The sequence below is a fragment of the Frieseomelitta varia genome, unplaced genomic scaffold, assembly GCF_011392965.1.
Source record: "Frieseomelitta varia isolate USP_RPSP 00005682 unplaced genomic scaffold, Fvar_1.2 scaffold_185, whole genome shotgun sequence".
NCBI lineage: Eukaryota > Metazoa > Arthropoda > Insecta > Hymenoptera > Apidae > Frieseomelitta > Frieseomelitta varia.
Genome location: NW_025109583.1, coordinates 1,555,968 through 1,571,119, shown reverse-complemented (window position 1 = coordinate 1,571,119; position 15,152 = coordinate 1,555,968). Strand labels below are relative to the sequence as shown.

Genomic DNA, 15,152 nt, shown 5'->3' with positions numbered 1-15,152 from the left:
AAAATACAGAACACCAATATTCGTAAAATAAATCCTTAAACAATCAAAATACGTAACATTTTAAAAATATCATTGATTATAATAAATTTTATATCTCTAGTCATTAGTTTTATAATTGTAATTGTAACATTGATTATAATAAGAAAAATCTTATAAGAATTTATTTTACTTCAAATTAATTTAATAAATATTACCTAAAATATATTCAGTCAAACAAAATATATTCAAAGAATACTTAATATACAATGCATTATAATAATCTTTATTTACAGGAAGACTTACTTTATTTATATATTAAAAAAGCTCGAATTTTATCTTTGGCAAAGTTTTTTATCTTTAGTTTGGTACTACTGCGCATTTTTTGATTTATATTAAAAAGCTTGAATTTTATCTTTAGTAAATTTTTTTATCTTTAGTTTGGTACTACTGCGTATTTTTTTGATTTATATTAAAGAAGCTCGAATTTTATCTTTAGTAAATTTTTTTTACCTTTAGCTTGGTACTACTGCTACGAAGTCAACTTGATTTCTGTATACCTAACCTAACCCAAACCTATAAGAGTTGTACCTAACCTATTATACTAAATTTTAAATATAATTTTTATTGAATCATCACACAAAAAGTTAAAAATAATGAGTTTAATACCATATATGCGTTCTGTAAGTACACATATATACAATGTACAAAATATACAACATAACCTTATTCTTAATCTAAACTAAAAATTAAATATTTTCAGATATTTCAGATTAGTCAAAATAATGTTACAAAAAGGCATTTACATATCAGTACAGTGCTTAATAAATCACGAGCTGGACGTTATAGACCAAAACCAAAAATAGTGCAAGCACTGACATATGAAATGGCAAATCCACCACATTATATTGCTTCCAGAAAATCTTGGAATTCATGGAATACATGTAGGGATATTTTATAATTTCTTTCATTAATAAAAATACTTTCAATGATAATATGCTTGAAATTAAAGCTATTAAAATTTGTTATTTATTTAGCTGTTTATAACGTGTAATATATATATGAATTATTTCTTTCAGCAAATATAAAAGATGGTAATAGACCATCAGAAACTCTTGTGGAAGATTTATTTATTCGAAATTTTATACAAGGAACTTGGCACGGATTGTTTTTAAGTGAAGTCATTATTAAACGTCAACATAATATCATTAGAATAGCTGGTATTATTAACCGCAAAATGTTGCCTGGTCAAATACATTTTTTAATTGGTTATACTGAACAACTTTTAAGCTACTGGTTACATTGTCCAATAAGAATGGAATTATCATCAGTACCTTCTAAAGATGTTATATACAAATATATCTAATATGTTCATAGTCTCAATTATTTTGATATAAAGTATAATTGTAAGTGTCATAAAAAATTATATTGTGTAAATAAAAGTAAATTTATAATTCTTAACTTATTTCACATATATTTACACTATTATTGATTCATTGCACGACTTTTTGTGTTAAATATGTCTACAAATAATGTTGTAATTAATATACTTGTCTATAAAATTAAAAATAAAAAACACAAATATAATATAACAAATATTGTTAAATATTTTAATATCTTACACATACATTCTTGGGATTATTTTCTAAAGTATGTGTATATGAGTAGAATTTACAGTTCTTTTATGAATATTTCAGAAACTGTTTATTTTCGTGAAAAACAACTCTCATTTTCGAGTGAATGTACCATTTCGAGAAATATATATGTCGAAGTATCCGCATTACGATACGGCGACAGAATAAAATTAATACTAACCCAAACCTAAGTTTGCGATATTAAAACTACTATATTTTTTTTATTATTGAATTCTTTTGACGTAAATACATTCTTTTTGTTTTAAATTTTAAACCATCTTTTCTAAATACTTGAATATTTCATCATAAAAATACACATTCTCATTTTGAGATACTGTGCTACTAAAATGCAATTTGAAAAATTCAAGAAATTGGACCATTTTTTAACAACAATTTCAACAGTTAAATGGAGTAAATATCATATACATGAAAAAAACAATTATCTATACCAGTATTAAATCGAAGTTTAAAATTTTTTATCTTAATCTAAATCTTATGTTATGATTAGAATCTTAAGAAAGAATTGGATTTATACGAATGAAGAAAGCTGAAAGCAGATACTCTTCACTTTCTATCATTGTCTATTAGACGGCTTGATTTATTATTGTGTTTACTATTAATTTGTTATTATTGTATTGAATTTTTGGATCTTTCGTAATCTCTCTTTGGATATGAATAAATGAGAATTTGCGTAAAATAACAATTTCTGCGAAAGGGTTTCTTGGAATCAGTCATGCCTTTCACGCGCTGACTCGTGCATACTTTCCTTCGTCTCACGTTATTCTCACGTTTCGCAGTCGTTGAAGAGGTGTTTTTTTACACTACCGGATGTCTGTTACTTGTGAAATGCTTATTTTCTCACTGTACAATATATTTTCTCGCTGAGGAAAGTATACTCAAAATGTCTAAACAAATTTTAATTATAATTAGTTATGCATAAAAACGAAAATATTACATAAAATCTGTGAATCGTGCTGAAAAATTGTCGCTATTTGAAGTATTATAATTTTGTGCAAAAAAAAAATTGTATAACAATTAAATAAGGCTCACTTTAAAACCTGAAATCTCTGTTTTCGCAATGTACCATTCATTTTTTTTTCTTTTTTGAGATTTTTTTATATCATATAGCAAATGGAAATGTAAAGATATTTTTTTCTCGAAAATGTTACAAGTTGTTATAATATGTAAAAAAACTGATAAAATTTTTCTTATTAGTAAATCCACGAATATGAAGAATCTTCTCCTTTACAACTTTCTAAAAATTTGATATACGGTTTTTGATTTTATTGACAAAAATATTCATATATCTTTGTAGATTGATGATATATGATATATGAAACAGTGGATCTTCTTCATTATATATATTATTATTAAAAAATATGAATTTTAATAGTAATATTATACTTTATTAATAAAACAAAAATTATTTCAAATTAAAATATAAAATTATTTCAAAATTTCATGTGTAAATGTTATAGTACATATTATATGGAAATAAGATTTAATCTGATTTAAATTCCCGAATTTGTAGTTTTTTACTTTCTAAATTTAATAATTTTTGAGTATATTATAATATACAGAGTACATTCGAAACAGATGATTAAAGTTTAACATTATACTCTAATCTCTGTAAGAATACGAAAAAATAGCACAAACATAAGATTCCAGAATAATGACTTTATATTTATAAAATATTTAGATAGGAATCAATTTACTACAATACATTTTGACTTCAATGTCATGTTGATTTATTCAAAAATAGGAATACTATTTTTAATTGCAATTAATTAATTTAAATGTTTCGATGTAAATTCTTTAAAAAAAGTAGAAGATAATACCAAAATTTAGACACTCACATATTTTGATTATACTTTACACTGTCAGTCTATCATATCTGTATATCGATCTTTTTAGCATATGCATATAAAAGATGGTTAATAAGCCAGAGATTGCTGTAGATTTGTTTATTCAAAATTATATACAAGGAACTTTTTTTGTGAATGTTTATAAAATTATTTATAATGTACTAAAAATCAACATAAAATAATTAAAATAGTTTCAAAATAAAAATGCTTTCTTGTGTGAAATATGTACGGTTTATCTATACTTGCGTACTTTTAATCAATCAATTATTACTCACAATCAGTTAAAATAGAATTAATAACAGCGTAAAACAAATGCTTCAAATAATGTAATTTATCTTTGATATCTAAGTATCTTTAATGCCAGCTACAATTATTATAAAAAACATTATTTTATGAAAATAAACACAGATCTATAACATATTATTAATTAATTTGTTATAATATGGACTTTCACTGTTCAATTATTAATATTAGATTAATTCAACAAATATATTCAAAAAAAAATTTGAAACTCTTATATTTTTATGATTGATAATGTTTTTTCATCTTATGATTCATAATGTTTTTTTTTCATATAATTCTAACAAATTTTATATAAAGCAAAGAAATTCATATAGTTTTACTATATAATAATAAGCATATAATTATTTTACTTTCTGAATATTTTTAATTTATTTTATGTTAGTTAATAAACTGTTACATTCAATCATGACTCAAACGCAGCCCATATACAATCATTGCATTTTTAATAAAAAGTAAATTACATATTATTTTAAGATAGCTATTTAAATAAAAAGATATTTAAGTGCAAACTGACAGAGCATTCAAACTTTTATATATTCTACTAGACACATTCTCTCCTTTAGTATGTCTTTACAACTCTTTTCTTCCATTATTCAATCAGGATCGTGTTGCTACATATTTGTACTTTCAATAGATTTTTGAGTATTTATATAGGTATATAGTAATGAGGAATCATCATTAACTAATTAAGTGAAAAAATTAAAATAAAATATATTAGTTTGCAATTTATAGTATGTTAAAGTGAAGAATTATTATAATGAAACATTCTTATATAAAATTGTGAATAGAATTTACAAATTTATGATTATGAAGTATATTATATATGACATTTGAAGTAAAAATCGCGTCAGTTTAAAAATATAGTTTTAGAAGATTAAAAATTCACTGATTAAAAAATTGATATTTAAAAAATTTTGCGTAACTACATATTATAATAATTATACTGTATGCTTTTAAAAAACTTTATTTTCTCAGAAATTATTTATGCAAATTAATGTTTCTTTTTATCCTTAGAAACACAAAATAATGAATCCAATAAAATAATTCTTGATTCCAGCATTTCCAATATAGCAGGTAAAAAATTTCCAAAAGCGTACACGAAATCTGATTGAATTTACAATATTAACACTGAAATGTAATTATCCTTATGATGGACGCAAGAATTATGTTCCAATGTTCACAATTTTTTATCATGTTCTTATAAAAGTACAGACTGAAATGTGCTGTGCTTGCCTTATTATACTCTAATATAATTCTATTCTTATTTATGGAAGTCAAAAATCGACACTATTACGCAATACTATATAGAATATAATTAATATTGCACTTTGTTTCAAACAAATAAATCACATATATGAGGCAATTAGAAACAAAATTATAGAGTAATTTGTATCAAATTATCTTTGGGATTATGTTAAAAAAATTATGTTCATTAGTTCTATCATTGCATTATTTCTACTTAATGTAATATTATTGTATATATAAAAATGACTATATTGTGAATTATAATTGTGGTATATTGACCTAATAAGCCATATTGTTTTGCAATTCGAATGATTATAAAATATTTATTCAATATTAAAATATTAGTAGGAATTCTAGTATCACGTCCGACAAACTAAAAGAAAATATTTTTTATGAATAAATAATTACTAAAATGTCTTGCATTAAAAAATGGTTCTTTTGGTGTCGTTTGTTACATTGTACCGCATAATTGCTAAATGCAAACATACTTTTAAATATCATATATAATATCACATATATAACAATATATATTATATTATACATAATATTATGTATGCATATATTAATAAATATATATATCATATACTATGCTCTGATAAATTATTAGACACTATTACAGTGTAGTTTCAAATCTATATATTTTGTTATATTGTTTGACTTAATTTAAAAGCAATATTATTCTATTAATATTGCGTATATAGTGTCATTTTGTATTTATGTATATATCCTTATATTATGTAATATGCCCAAAATTACAAAATACAGAAAAGTAAAGGCATTGACTACTATGTTTGATCAAACTATTGAAGATGTATCAAACATTTCAAACGAAACATTGTGTTCACATCATACAAGACTGACAAGTAATACATCTTTAATCACATAAAAATATTTACCTATTACTAACTAATTAAAAATAATGTTGAATTTTCTATATATTGTGTGAAAAAGCTCAGAAGATTGAAAATTAACATATTTATAAAAAATCCATAATAATTTTTAAATTATTCATTGAAGTTTTACTTATTTTTAAACGGATTTATTAATTTAGTAAGACAACAATATATGTAAATTATATACAAGAAATACAGAAACATTTTTAAATACAGTTCGATGAATTCTCATACTGCAATTATTATATATCATTTTATTATTCACAATCAGTATCTTTCCAATTAATTCTAAACATTTATAAGAATTTAGTATATCTTTATTTTTTGTTAAAAAATTTACCACATTTTACAAGAAATCTATGATTCGTAGGAAATTTTATTTTCGTATGACTATTAATGAAAGTATGAAATATTATATTTAAAAATATAATATTTAAAAATAAAATTATTATTTGACCAGTTTACATTTATAAGAATATGGAATGTATGTAAAAGTATATGTAAAATGATATACTTAAAATATGCATATATATATATAAACTAATATATTATATTAGTATATTTATATAATACATATGTAATATACATTATATTATATTATAAACTAATGAATTGCCTTTTCATTAATATTAAATAACTATTTTGTCTTAAAATATCTCTTTCAGCATTGATATATATTTTCCTGTAAAACTAATATTAAAAGTAAAAAGTTCAATATTATACAAAACAAAATTTTACAAACTCACATCATTAAATGAATTGAAACGAACTAATATGTTTTATTAATATAAAATTCTTGTTCATTAAAAATAAATGTTTGCCTAAGTGATTTTTTAATTTTATCTAAGTACTCCATTTATTGTCACTTATATAATCATTCATTAATAATCAATTTTACAAATATAGGATGTTTTTGTTAAAAAATGTGAAATATAGCACTAATTGACTAGAGTTGTATATTTTTTGTTTTAATATAACAGAAGAAGCATTGTTTGACATTAATTGTTTTATACATATTAAAATGAAATATTGTTAAATAAGAATGTTGTTAATCAAAAAATATGGATTCTAGAATGTTTATTGACTGTGTTCATTATGAATGTCATACATTTTTGCTATCACATATATCAACGGATAATACTGTTTCATCTAAATTATAAACAGTTAAATTTGATTTCTTTCATTTACACACAAATATATATAGTTTATTAATGGTCAAAATTTATTAAGCATCGATATGATATTTTTCCAATATTTAAAATTATTTACAAAATTTTGATATTTTTCCAATGTATGAAACATACCATTATATAAATTTTGTTCAATAGTATTAGAATAACATTTATAAATTTTATATATGAATATTAATTATGTAAGTGAATTACAAAATTTTTATAAGAATTCATCGAACTGTTTAAGACATATTTAAAATTTTTGCAAGAGTGCTGCTACCTCTATTTTATAACAAGAAAAATTTATTTATATGTTCTTAAAACAAGAAATTATGAAATTGTCGCTGCTTTTTACAATTTTTATTTTGTATTACAGTTTATATGAATGCATATTAGCAAAAGTAGTGTCACTATATTGAAGAACAGCGGTCCTCGTTTTATTACATAGTGTAACAAAGATAAATATTGATTTGAATTACATAAATTTCTGATTATTGATATAATTTGTATATATTTGATAGTTGTTACAAGCCAGATAGTTAATAATTTATATTTACTTTTTTGATATTCTTCTTTTTGTTTTATTTTCTAATTTACATTTTATACGTCCTGAGAACCATAGTACTTCAAATAAAGTACACACGTGGATTCTAAGCAAGAAAATGTGATATTAATTATTAATCGTCCCGAGCTTCTAATTAAGAAAGCTATTTTGAATACTATGGCATAGGCTTTATGTCAGCCAAAATGCATGAAAACACATATTGTTATCTAATGCTTTTATCGTTATCAAAAGAAAGGACATATTTATTTCACTGATATTTTAAATAAATTATTAGTTCTTTTGCCTTGTTTTATTATTTTTATAGCAAAATATAATTGTTTATTCAAAGATTAAAGTATTTTTGAAAGTAACTTTGAAAATTATAAATAAAAATTAAGAAAAATATTCATATATTAATCCGTTACATATTAAAATAGCAAAATAATTATTTGAAATAAAGTATATTTTGAATGCTATATTTGTAAGAAAAATTTTCTTTTCAAAATATATAAAAAGTATTTTATTATTAACTTTATTTCGCATAAAAAATGTAGTCATTTTTTAAAATTAAAAGTTTTTAACTATGATAATATTCAATACTATTCGAAGACTAATAATTTTGAATATTTTATTTCATTATAAAAAATTTTGACAACTACCAAAAATCACAATGTTGATAATGTATTAATCAAACAGAAAAAAATATGCAAAATTCAAAAATACAGTACCGACACTGTAAAAAAAAGTTTTAAACAGTATTAGCATTAGATATCGTTTACTTCGTCAATATTAATGTAAATTAAATTTAAGATTTTATTTTTTAAACAAGACGAAGTAAAATTGACCCGAAAGTATGAATAATTATCCTAGTATACCTTGTGTGTATCTGATAATTAAGTAATGATAATTGATAAGTAATGATAATTGATCAATTATCATGTGTTTATTTGTGAATGCATATACAAAGAGGGATTGCCACTTCTATCTTCAGTAATTAAAACTATATTGTAATTGCCTACTTTATACAACATTTACTACACACATGTCTTTATTAAACTAATTGTTTACTACTTGTATAATTCAGTTGTTGTTTTTGTCAAATATGAATAGAAGACAAGCCTATTTGATAGTTATCATTATGAAAACTATATAATATATTGATAGTGCCGTTTTGTTTATAAAATGTGTAGGAACACTAGTCATTATAAATGCTATTAGGTATTTAGGTACATCTACGTAATCTCTAATTGCTGAGATTGAAGGTTTTCGTTTAAATTACTGCTCCTCGTATACATATTTTGTTTTCAACAACATAAAATATAAAAGTAGATCGTTTTTAACGAAAAAGCTAACGTTATCAGAAAAATATAAAAATTTTGAAATTTGTTATATATATTATATATTTATAATAGTTATCAATAATTAATTAAAAATTTTAAATTTCTAAATTTATCATGATTTTTAATTTTTCAATATTTTAATATGAAAAATTCTTCGAATTAATTCAACTGTGAGCTTTTATTATTATTTAAAATCTAATAAAATATTTATAAAATATAGAAGATATTAGAAAGATATATTTTTAATGCAAAATAGAATAATAAAACATTGGGATAAATGAAATTGTATACATTTTCCTTACAGAAACATATATATGTTATATGAGAAATAAATGAATAGAAATTTGTTTACTTTTATAAATCATATCAAATAAAAGTCATTTAGTCTTTGTTATTAACTTATATTATAAAAATCGTCATATTTAATATAATTTTATTATAATATCAACTGAAAATTTGAAGAAGTCAAAAAAGTAAATATCATATTCATTCAAAAGAAGAAATTTGCAATAAAAAATAAGAATTAAAAAAATAAGTTTTGCTGTACAATTTAGGATCATATCCAACTGAATTAACAAGTAGTAAATTAGTGTTGTTATTTATAATAATAATTGGAACTGAATATCTAATGAATGAATGTCAACTAATTTTCAGGATACTATGAATGATGAACATCATTACATTATTATACTTACAAATACACTCGCTACAATATTATCTATTTCCTTATATAACATTATCATTCTCAATATACGTGGCCAATAAGAACAGATTTGTACTTGCATTGAAATTGTTAAGTTAACTCCAATCACTTCGCACAGCCCAGTATAGTGTGTGTTTTCATATTTTTTGTTTTTGTTTTCTTTAAAAATACAATTTCTCATTGGATGGCAGCATTCTTATCAAAAAGTTGGCTTGGAGAATGTTGTAATGACATTTAGGAAGAGATTAGGGATTTTCTAGTAGATACTAATTTGTTAATAAATATGTGTGAGTTGTTCCAATTGTTAATGTGAATATCACAGAGGCTTGATCGGAATATCTTTTTGTAGGAAAATAGGTATCTACATATTACAATGGTAGTAAAGGTTAAAATACTCTTAATATGGGAGAGTTAGTTCTTAAAAATGCAATACACTATACATGGGCTAAACGCATTACAACACACCTCCCTTCACCTGGTCATTAGAATTATTCATCAATATCTAATAACTTGTTGAATGTGCGGTAATATGGAGTATTTATAACATTCGCTATTGAAGTAACTGTTGACTGCGAGTGATATTGCTAGAGCCAGAAGTAAGAGAAAATGTGATGGGGATTTTTTTCTTATTATCATTTATTATTCCCTTATAGTTACTTGGGTCTAGATCGCAGCGGTTGCTACCTGCGTGAGATCAATCCATTGCTTGTTCCTACTGTTGGAGTCATTTCAAGCTCCACTAGTAAAGGAAAATGATCTGAAAGAAAACATTATATCATTAACATCATATATTATTAATATCATTTTGCAAAAAAAAATGTTACATATGAGGGACAGAATTTTTATTTTTCATTTTATTCTTTGTTGAAATAATCTTACCAGATGGAACATGTGGATGCGGACAACCGACTACTTTATGTTCTTTAAACCAATCTGCACTTAAAGGACCTAACAGTCCTAGTGGTACCATACTTTGTTTTGAGTAGAAAATGTAGTCTATTATACCTTTGAATTCGAATCTGTAAGAAAGAAGAGGTAGATTTCATTTTCTAAGAAGTAAAATATTAACATAAAATATAAACAAAACTTACGTATAATTAGTATAGGGCATGATATCTTCACTATATGCAGATGCAAGTTTAAAAGAATGAGTGAATTCATTAGGTTTATCGCAACCAGAGATCTTTTGTAAGCATGATTTGTAAGCTAAGTCTTTAAAGTCACGGTGATCAGCCGCTACTCGCCCCGAAGTAAGAAATTCAATTACACCTAAACAAATATTTAAATAAATGTCAAAAATATATAAGATTATATAATATATAATATATAAATATTATTATATTATTTAATATTAAAAAATACAATTAAATTAGTTATCTTCAGCGTTTCAGTGATGATTAATAAGAAAAGAGAGGAACGAATAATAAACAAATTAAGAAAGCAAATCAAAGAGAATATCACATAAAATTTCATGTAAAACTAAGAATAACATATAAATAATAATATACTTTACCGGAGTCAGGTAAGGAATTGAAATCACCACAAAGTAACAGTTGAACATTGGAAGAATCGGGCTTGTGACCAGGTCTGAAAGACTGGCCAGCTTGGTCCAAAATGGAACGTAATTCATTACTGAGCATCATTGTCTGTATTAATTTAACATCGCAAAATTCTGGATCCCAATGAATATGAGCTGTGCAAACTAAAATTGGTTGTTGAACTTGTGCTGGATCAGATGGAAGGCCTGAAAAATATAAAATGTACATGTGTTGTTTTATTTTTAATGAAAAAAATTTAACATTTTATTAATTAATTATCATCGATAATTTAGCATTTCATTGATTAAAAAAGAACTAATAATAAATATCTTTAAAATATAATAATTAATTTAATAAATTTTAATACACGTTGTTAATATGGTTTTATAAATTTGAGGATATTAAAAAATGTTTGTAATTATGTAGAGTTTCTGGATATAGAATTGTTTCCAGTTAGCTATAATTAATTAAATAGTTTATTTATTATATACAATTTATTAAAATTCCATAATATTTTAGGCTTTGAGAGCTTAAAATTATCAAAAATTTAAAAATAGTGAATGGAGAGGACAAAACAAGACATTTGTCTTTGGAAAGTTTATGTGACGCTTTCACAAGCAATAAATAACTATTTTGTCATTGCATTAGTGCATTGTCGCCCACATAATTTTTGTGCCTATATAATTTTTACATACCATAAAATAATTATATTACGTATATATTAAAATTATAAGATTTTTTTATTTCAGCTTAATAGCTAATACCTTGGTTAATAATGTTTCTACATTTCCGTTACTATATACATACATATAACAACATATACATTTTGGCTTATTTACTAGTTATTATTTGTGTTTATTACTATTTTAAACTACCTACATCAGCATTTCTAATCTAATTCATACTAATGCTAAATTATCTCTGGTTCTTTTTCTTCACTTTTCTTAGCTATTCCAACAGTTTCCTCTGCGTTTTCTCTTTTAAGACTCCTCCAGTCTACTATATTCATTTTCCTCCAATATTTCAAGCTATGTTTCCATTCGTTACATACATAGTGTGCATTTCTTTTTTTCTTTTCTTAATCAGAATTTTTGTTTTCATTTTCTAAGCTTCTTGCTATTATTCTCTGTTTATCTCCCATCCTTTTCTTTCTTAAATAACTTGCTAGCTCATCTAATTTTTTTTATAATTCGTGTTAAATCTAATTTCTTGTTTCATTTCACTATCTATGTTTTTGCATTTCTTCTTTCCTTTTTAATACTTTCTTTATAATCTTGCCTTTTTACTTTAGTTGGCCTATTTCTTCCTATTAAAATTATATGTATTGAGAAAGATAAATTACATTTATTAGGCCATAATCGTATTAATTTTATTTTTACGTATACCTTTTTTCACAGATATGTATTTAATCCATTTATTTACTTTTGTAGTTTTATATATTATACTTCAATTTCATTAAAACTATACATAAAGATAATAAAATGATGGAAATAACGGAATAATGTATATACAATGCTACATTACAGTGACAAAAAACAAGAACAATAGTTGGTTATTATATAATTTATTTTAAACTTATAAAATAACTGAATAATTTATATTAATATATTTCAAAAACATATCGTACAATTGTATAAATTACATTGTTAAGATATATAATTTATGTTATATTAATATATTTTCAAAAAATGATAGTTTAAGTAACAATATTCTTTTCAGTAATGTATTGATCACTATTTGTAACTGATGATATTGAATGAGATATGAATGAAATTGTGTAATCGTACACAAATATATTATATTGCATTAAATATTTAATAATGAGTCCTTTTACATGAAGAGGTTGCAGATATATATATATATACATACATATATTTTGCTAAAATATTACCATTAATGTAAAAACACCATAAAGAAGAGCACAAGGATACGCAAGAAGAAGCCGCTGATTTTCTTCTCCTGACATAGTTGTAAGGAGTCTAGATGCTGATAATGTTGACCAAGCAACCGCAAACATGGCAAAAACTAAGCCAGCTGGGCCTCTCAAAGTTGTAAAAATACTTAAACCAGCAAGAACTACGACGGGTAATAAGCAATAACCTAATACAGATGCTACTGAAGATAATGTAATATTACTGGAACTGCTCATTAATGATTGTAGAATGTACATCAAAATGCACGATGTTACAGCTAAACCATAAACATAGCCAAAATGTGCTTTTGAACCAGCTAGCAACAGAAACGCGGCAAGCATTAAACAAAATGCTACTGGCCCAGCTAGGTCTGAATCCTGAAGTAAATAATTTGCATCGTCTATTTGTCCTTTTCTATGAAATGGATTTAATACAGCTAATGTTTTTTGTAATATTCGATCGGGATCAATTCCCAATTCTTCTAAGAGTGGTGGTTCCTCTTCTTCATCAACAAATCCTGCTGAGCCTGAAATTTTTGTATAGAACATAATAAAATTACCTAAAATAATATAAAATATGAATTTCTCTATGATTGTTACAATTGTCCTTTTTAATATGACGATACATACCAGTAGTAAATGCAGTTTGAGTAGGATCGAGATAACTTTTTTGCGTGTAAGCAGAATAATCTCCAGATTGTTGATCATTGTATGTTTGGAATTCGAATTGTTGGTTAGGTTGACCAAAACCAGAGGAATCAAAGTTATAATGGCCTTGGGGAGGTTGTCCCCAATAATTCTCTTGTCCAGTATAACCAGACATTTCTCAAATAGTTTCTACAGTGTTTTCTAGTCAATTTATATCTTTTTTCAAAACTCGAATTTACGTTAATTCCTTTTTTTATAGTTGACACATGCACATAGAAGTTAACAGGGAATAACGGTCTATTAGTTCCTTCGAATGCTACGTGATGGCGCAATTTGAAATATGTGACAAAGTTAACAGGTCGAAATTATTTCAAATTATTAATGAAAAAGAAAATATCTAATTTGTATATCGATTGAATTAATATTAAAAAACCTTAAATTTGGATGCCATAATTTTTATCAAGTGTTATTTATTTAAATTAAAAAGAAGTATCTTTTAGTGTCAAACTGATACTTACATACAGCTAAAAAAATTAATTAAGTACTAACTACTACTAATTAACTACTAAAATTATCTATAACTAGAAGATAAATTAAATTTGCAAATCTTTTTACCAACAGTGAATAGACTAAATTTTTATTCAATTGTGTATAACTTACTTTCAGGTATAGATATTTTCAAGCATAGATATTTGTTACAAAATATGTGAAGTTGGTAAAAGGGATAGATGAGGCACAATTGTATATTTTGCTTGCAGACTGACAGTATCTTGTCACTTGTTATTTCCATTTGCATTTTCCATGGATGTTATGGAAAATGATAAAATTGATCACATCACCAAATATTTTATCAAGTATTTATGATAATAGTGTTGATCACATGGTGCACTTTATTCAACGCGTTTTATTTATTCTTTGTGTAAAGCGAATCGGTTTGGTTACAAGTAATCATCTAAATCTAATGTACTGCTCCATTCACGAATAAGATCTTATTTTTATGACGTGGGGAAGGAGATTAATATTTTATAACAGTGGAATAGTATAAACGTTTCTATTTCATTTTCGTGCGGGATTGAATTTGAATAAGCTCTTTTTAATTTGCATTTAGACGCAACCATCACAGGTGTTCGCACATCATTCAAAACATAACTTTATTTTAAGTGAAGTAGTTCTAGAAATTATATTTCTAGAAATGCAGTCAACGTATTATTTAAATCTGAAGCATATATAATATAATATTTCTTTATACGTATAGTTTCTCTGCTGATTTTGTAAATAGTTTGAAGAAACAGGTAGTGAACTTGCTCAATGAATTAGTATTATACTGACATGAGTTCTAAAATCTTGAACGTCTTGTTCTCTGCGACAACTCACAAATT

The 15,152-nt window shown here is 24.1% G+C and overlaps 3 protein-coding genes across 3 annotated transcripts in view; 1 reads left to right on the top strand and 2 right to left on the bottom strand.

Annotated features, from left to right (window-relative positions):
• Window positions 1-497: 497 nt before the first annotated feature.
• LOC122538991 (28S ribosomal protein S24, mitochondrial) lies at window positions 498-1,490 on the top strand. The gene is made up of 3 exons (XM_043673545.1): window positions 498-659; window positions 740-920; window positions 1,056-1,490. Exons 1-3 carry the CDS (start codon window positions 633-635, stop codon window positions 1,340-1,342), a joined length of 495 nt encoding a protein of 164 aa, XP_043529480.1. The 5' UTR covers window positions 498-632; the 3' UTR covers window positions 1,343-1,490.
• Window positions 1,491-9,472: 7,982 nt separating this feature from the next.
• Window positions 9,473-15,152, bottom strand: part of LOC122538993 (CCR4-NOT transcription complex subunit 6-like) — a 153,140-nt gene continuing 147,460 nt past the window's right edge. Inside the window, exons 6-9 of the mRNA XM_043673547.1 lie at window positions 11,189-11,419; window positions 10,767-10,944; window positions 10,555-10,694; window positions 9,473-10,432 (exon numbers count right to left, since the gene is read on the bottom strand). Coding sequence (XP_043529482.1) covers window positions 10,356-10,432; window positions 10,555-10,694; window positions 10,767-10,944; window positions 11,189-11,419 — 626 coding nt within the window. The 3' untranslated portion in view covers window positions 9,473-10,355. The remainder of the gene's footprint in view (window positions 10,433-10,554; window positions 10,695-10,766; window positions 10,945-11,188; window positions 11,420-15,152) is intronic.
• Window positions 12,869-14,090, bottom strand: LOC122538994 (protein YIPF7). The gene is made up of 2 exons (XM_043673548.1): window positions 13,756-14,090; window positions 12,869-13,652 (listed from the first exon to the last, which is right to left on the bottom strand). Exons 1-2 carry the CDS (start codon window positions 13,946-13,948, stop codon window positions 13,093-13,095), a joined length of 753 nt encoding a protein of 250 aa, XP_043529483.1. The 5' UTR covers window positions 13,949-14,090; the 3' UTR covers window positions 12,869-13,092.

Excerpts from the sequence above, each read along its gene's own strand:
- LOC122538991 (XM_043673545.1), top strand. The coding sequence starts at position 633 with ATGAGTTTAATACCATATATGCGTTCT. Across the intron at positions 660-739 it reads TAATACCATATATGCGTTCT|ATATTTCAGATTAGTCAAAA; the intron begins GTAAGTACACAT and ends AAATATTTTCAG. Across the intron at positions 921-1,055 it reads TTGGAATTCATGGAATACAT|CAAATATAAAAGATGGTAAT; the intron begins GTAGGGATATTT and ends TATTTCTTTCAG.
- LOC122538994 (XM_043673548.1), bottom strand. The coding sequence starts at position 13,948 with ATGTCTGGTTATACTGGACAAGAGAATTATTGGGGACAACCTCCCCAA. Across the intron at positions 13,653-13,755 it reads TCAAACTGCATTTACTACTG|GCTCAGCAGGATTTGTTGAT; the intron begins GTATGTATCGTC and ends CAAAAATTTCAG.